This window comes from Branchiostoma floridae, chromosome 14 (assembly GCF_000003815.2).
Source record: "Branchiostoma floridae strain S238N-H82 chromosome 14, Bfl_VNyyK, whole genome shotgun sequence".
Taxonomy (NCBI): Eukaryota; Metazoa; Chordata; class Leptocardii; order Amphioxiformes; family Branchiostomatidae; genus Branchiostoma; species Branchiostoma floridae.
The window spans coordinates 2,417,728-2,423,921 of NC_049992.1; the positions used below are offsets into that span (position 1 = coordinate 2,417,728).

Below are 6,194 nucleotides of genomic sequence, written 5' to 3' on the forward strand. Positions count from 1 at the left end.
AAGGATGATAAAGAATTCGTTTGCATAACCATTTCGTTTGGCAAAAACGACTATTGATTGTGAAGCTGCATCAAAATACTCTCAGCATATCCTCAACTTCTTAACGCATTACTTGTTTGATTAATACAGATGTCAATGTCAACCGGTGCGGTTCAGCTGGATATCTTCGCATAATTGCACCAGTCGGATAATTGCGCGGAATTCACTGGCAAATATGCCATGCAATTAAGCGGCTTCTGTTGTATTTGAATGAATGATGTTTATCTATTCCCACTGTTGATAGGAATTTTTCAACGATTGTCAAAAGCTTTTACTCCCGTATTTCTTGATTTGTCATTAGCAAGCTATTTGGTCTGTATTGTTTTATCCTCGTCGCCAGGGGGCGCAGCTGGTTTGTATGGCGCAACGTGACGCCTCCTAGCGGCAATGATGTACCGCTTATTCAACTGTATGTCTATCGCAGCGCTAGCACATATAAAGCTGAAGGGCACAACCCGCCGTACGTGCAATTTGTCCGTACGTTTTTTCTAAGGCCACGTCCGCCACGTATTTCTGAAAACGTTCAGGCTATACAGGGCAAGCGCGTCGCCCGTACTGACACGTACGGGGGGCGAATCCGCAGCCCGATGGCCTGTACGGAAAGTTCTACGGCGTGTCTGCGTGCTCCAAAATCCGTCGGATTCCCTACGAGTTCATACGGAGGCAGTGCTTACCACTTACGGATCCCAAAAGATTGCCCACGTTTTGGCACGTAGACAGCACGTATTTGCACGTACGGCGGGTTGTGTCCTTAGCTTAAGATATCATTTAAAAAGTTTCAATGGTATTTTGATGTCCATGCGAGAATAATGAGAATGATTGGTAGCGAAGTCATCGATTTATCTAATGAAAATTGATTGATATGTCTTCCTTTTGCATGGCTGTCTTGACACATCGTATGTCACTGAAATTACCAAAAACGCACAAAAGGATTCCGTTCGAGACAGACTGGATCTCCTGGGTCGTCATAACGCTTCTGTCAGATATTTCTAAGGAATTTCCGCCCTTTTTGTTTGATTACTTCCTTTTTATGCTGACTGTAAACAATTCCCTGTTCATAAATATGCAGATCATGTTCAGTCACGTGATGGATTTTTTTTCAATCTAAAAAGGACGCCATGGCTGTGACCTCTGTCCTCCATGTCGGTGTCCTTATATGCATTTGATCCACAGCCCATGTCTACATCTGTGTGTCTGCAAATGTCACTTTCGCTCAGTCAATTTTGGGGTTCCGAAAGATCTTTCCCAAAAGATCTATCCCAAAAGTTTGTACAGTCAGTCAAAATCGAAAATTAGACATTAACATACAGTAAACCCATCGATGACGTCACATGATTACGCTAGTTTATAGCTGTTCACCCTTGACCCAGTGGTGTCATGTTACAGTCGGGTGGACTGTGTCTTCTTGTTGATGACCTTGCCGTCCTTCCCGTCCTTGTTCTGCAGCAGAACCAGCGCCTGCGCAGCAGACGTCCTCACGCTTCCCGCGTCGAACCCTTTGGGCAGCTGGGGTGAAAGGTCACCCAGCCACGTGGTCGCCTTGGCGGCAAGCAGATCCCACTCCTGGAGGTAGCTGTGGTCACGTGGGGTGAAATGTACTGGGTAAGTTGTCTTTCTGGTGTTAAGAATAATTTCCATTTGTGTAGTGGTGTATTATTGCAGCCAGTAGCTACCTATTATGAGTTACGTGCTCGAGGCAACACCTCGAACATAGGGGACCATAGGGTTGCCGTTATTTTCTTTTTCTAATTCACAATCGTATGTAGCGGGAGTGATAAAAGGGAAGCAAACAGATATAAACAATGCAAATACACGTTACGCATCAAGCAAGATAGCAGCATGCAGTGCAGTATAAACTTAATAAGTATGAATTAAAGAGTTTGAATGTATAGTCAGCGCAGTACAAAACTTTCAAATTTAAATCGGATTGGAAGGAGAAATCAACATCAATATTAAGCGTTCTTTAACACAATACTTGTCAACAACAACAAGAACACAAACAGAACGCTGATTTTTTTACACAGTATTAAAGAGTAACGAACCTGGAACATTTCAACTCAAGCCAGCAGAGGACAATCGCCGTTGCCCAGGCCATGCTCTCTGTGTGGTCCTCCCTCTCGGTGCAGGGGCTCTCCTCCCCCGAGGATCCCCTACCTCCATCCCCCTGAGACGCCTCGCTCGTGAAGCTGGCTCCGCTCTGAACACTGAAGGCGCTGTCCCGCCGCGAGTCGGGCTTCCACTTGGAGCCCCCTTCCCGCCTGTCCCCTTCTGCTTCCGGGTCATCCACGTTCTTGAAGCGAACACTTCCGGTGCTGCGGGTGCTTGTGTTGCTGTTGGTCCTCTCCCGCGTATCGGGTTCTACCTGGTCTTTGACAGGAATTTTCCCCGCCTTTTCTGAATTTTCGCCGTTTTCTAAGGATTCTTTTCCTTTCGCTGCTGTTGCGGTTGCTTCGCAGACAGAAGCGCGTTTTGGCTTTCTCGGTGCGACTCTATGCTCGGCATCGTCCACTGATAAAGAGGGGATAGGTTCTAACTTGGGATGGGTCATCTGCATCCGCCTCCCCTCCGGATCGAATGGTATAATCGGCCCTAGCCCATCAGACAGGCTCCTCCGCCTCTGTTGGTTGCCAGGCAGGTTGCTAGGCGACGTAGGCGACCTATCAAACTCGCAGACGGTGATCGACATCGACCTGCCACGTGACTTGGGTTGCGCATGCGCCTTCTGGTACACCTCGTCCAGTTCGACGTCCAGGGACAGTTTCTGTATCTGCTCGGAGAGTCTAAGAATCTCCTCCGTACATTTCTTATCCTTCTCTGATCTATTTTCCTCCTCCTTGGCGATCGCTTCCTCTTCCTCTCGAGCCTCCACGGAGTTGGTCTTCTCCACCTGCATGGTCTCATCGGATGAGGATGTCTTCCCGTTCTGGTCCCCGTTCTGGTCAGGGCTGGATCTCTCGTGGCGCCGCCTGCCGGATTCCTTTAGTGCTCCATGTTTCATCTGCCTCTGGCGCTTCTTGGTGATCCTGTTGGTTAGAAATGTCCATCAGTGTCACATCTAAATAAGCTTGTGGTCATGTGAATGCAGTGATAATTGGTTATTGGTTGGACCGACTACTCTCTGAGGGCCCCCAAGGGGGGTACCGACAACGCTCTACGCTAAATTCGGGAGGGCCGGCTACGTAATACGCTAAATTATTGACACTTTATTACGCTCTACGCTAAATTACGAAATTTCATAATGCATTATGTAAATCTTTATCGTCTTTTGGCTGAACTCCGCCGACGGCAGAACACCTGAAGAGGAGATCTAAACAAAACTGATATATATAATTCCATCAAAAAGATTAAAACTTAACTTCTAAAGACGTCTTGCTGGACAGAGGCGGCGACAGCAAATTCTTACGCGACAATCCCTGGGCATGCTCCCCCGGGAATATTGTGAAATATTGACCCTCTGAAACGCCATTTTATGCATTTTGAAGGACAAATTTTGCTCACAGACTAAGCTAAGTTAAATAGCATCCAATTAGAAATTCACATGGTTTTAGTTTTAAGCTATTGAGGGAAACGCCCCCAAACGTCATTTTCAGATTTCGAGTGCCGAAAGCACGAACTGTCGCAAGGAAGTTACGGAAAAATTAGGAAATTCTTACCCTCTAAAACACCATTTCCTGCATTTTGAGGGACAAATTTTGCTGGCAGACCATATGCTCAATGTAATGACATTTCTGTCAGAGAAACGTCTTTGAGGGCGACGAGCGTCGGAGAGTCGTGAGCGCCGGAGGCCCAAGCCGTCACAAGCCTTAGCAAGGGCCGCCCGGCGCCCGGAGAAAAATTGAAATCTCGACCCTCTGAAATGCCATTTCCTGCATTTAAGGGGCACATTTTGCTTGTTAACTAAGCTAAGATCGGTAAAGAAATTTCTACTTGTTTGGGGCGACGCTCCCGCAACATATTTTCACCATGTCCAATGCCGAAGGGGTTAGCAAGAAATTTTGAAATCTGGACCCTTTGAAACGCAATTTCCAGCATTTTCGCGGGTACAAGTTGCCGGTAGACTAGTTAAGTTTAATGAAACTTTGATTACGCTTGACGAAAAATTAATATGAATTACGCTCTACGTTGAATTCGAGCGGTCCCGCTACGGAGTACGTAGAATTAAAACCTCCGATTACGCTCTACGGAAAAGGGCTTTGGGGCCCCCCTCTCTCTCTCTCTTCGCAGCTATTGGCTGAGTTGCGAGTATCTTGGTTGTCCATCGTGGCTAAATCGCAAGGGTCTGAACTGGCAGCCTGTATACAGCGCCGAATGACCTCAATACGGCAATAATTGCCCCAGTTGTGGCAAAGCACTGAAGGTTGGAACCACTTACGCCGGGAAGGAACTAAAATAGGAAAAAAACTTACATGTTTAGCCGTCCAATATAGCGGAGTAAGACTTACGTTATAGTAATATCTTACACATATTCAAATCAACATTAATCATATCCCATTACCCACCTGTGTGATTTGACTGTCTTGAATGGCTGCAGGCAGATGCGGCTGTCGCACGCCAAGTTCAACACCTTCTTAGGTGTCACCATCGGGTTCGACCGCTGCAGCTGCTCAAGGGAGACCCCTAGCGCCTTGGCCAGAAGTGCATCCATGCGCCAGGCGCCGCACGCCAGCTGCAGGTCCACCAGGATCGCCAGGGTGACCACTTCCGGGGTCAGAGACTTGCTGGAATATGCCTGAAAGGAAGTTGCCTTCTATCAACTGAAGAATAAAAACCAACAATTGGATGCACACATGTAACTGAGGCAACGTTGCTCTTTAAGAACCATCGGTGATTTTAGGCAGATTATGCCTTTATCTCTGCTGTATCTAATCGCCTGCTGGTTCATATAAATGCCATATCTTCTGATACGATGTCGCACCCACGTTGGTGTGTAATAGGTACCAAGATGTTGCATTGCTATATGGCCTCCTTCGGTCAATATTGACCTTGGTAAAATCCCAATTGATATCAGCCCTAGCCCTACAGCGTTGACTGTGGCTGTAGGGCTGACATCAACTAAGATGTTGCATTGGCATTTATAACAGTTGCTGTATATTTATGTTACCTTCACAGAAGGGAACATATTGTTTTTGCTTTGTTTCTTCTTCTTTTCCGCACAAATAAGGTCAACGACCTGGACCAGACGGCTGTCACCATGGTAACCGGTAAAGTAGCACCCTGTGGTGTTCGGTTACATAATGTAGCAAATGTCAGATCTAGAGGGGCTCGGGTCACTACATTTAGAAATGTGTTCAAATAAGAATGAACAAAACAGTTGCCAGTGTTAGACTACAACATGTGAAGGTAACATTCTGTATTTGCTTGCAAATATTACCTTTCTAGTAATAACAGTGTTTGTACTGAGAAGACATTTAGTGGTACAAGTCGAAAACGTCAGAAGCAAAGCCGTACCTTATACAGAGGTCTTGCAGACGGCGTCCCTCCCAGCTTCCGTGAGCCGAAGGAGCCGAACCGGGAGCGGAACAGTTTGGACTGGGAGGAGGACTGGCGCCGCTTGGACCGGCGGCGGGGCAGCGCCATAGAGATGGACGAAACTGGGAGTAAAAAATAGCAGACATCATTATGATTTAGTTATATTCGTAGACGAGAGTTCATTTAAAAGCTGTTAGAAAGGAGTACCAAAGAATAAGATCTTACGGGTTATGGCCAATAACGAGAGTATTTCGGGATATGAAGGTAACAGACTGTAATTTCAAACTTAAATATTTTGAAAGTATTGTAATTCAAAACTTCCGTCCATTGACTTGATATTCCTAAATACCATGTGTACAAAAGCAACGGATAAAGTTAAATGCGAAACAACCAATAACCGTTAAGTCGATATCTTACCAGCAGAGTCTCTCCTCCGGCCAGCGATGAAACCTGACGTCGGAGCTGAACGTAGAGAGATGGAGTCTGCCGCATGACCTGGTGGACAAACGGTACATGATACTCAATCTTGGTCTCAAATTCGAACTTAAAGCTTACCTTAACGCCCAGCGCAGCGAGAAATTTTGCAATTGGGCATTGTGAAGCAAGTTAAGCAAAACACAGATAAAACTAGAGTTCGGCGACCTCTTACCTCCATGAATATTTAGAGCTTTTGTCAATTTCATGCA

At 46.2% G+C, this 6,194-nt stretch overlaps 1 protein-coding gene across 1 annotated transcript; it reads right to left on the reverse strand.

Annotated features, from left to right (window-relative positions):
• Positions 1-687: 687 nt before the first annotated feature.
• On the reverse strand, positions 688-5,971 carry LOC118431080. The gene is made up of 5 exons (XM_035842166.1): positions 5,926-5,971; positions 5,488-5,630; positions 4,539-4,768; positions 2,082-3,062; positions 688-1,612 (listed from the first exon to the last, which is right to left on the reverse strand). Exons 2-5 carry the CDS (start codon positions 5,614-5,616, stop codon positions 1,420-1,422), a joined length of 1,533 nt encoding a protein of 510 aa, XP_035698059.1. The 5' UTR covers positions 5,617-5,630; positions 5,926-5,971; the 3' UTR covers positions 688-1,419.
• Between the last annotated feature and the right edge of the window lie 223 nt (positions 5,972-6,194).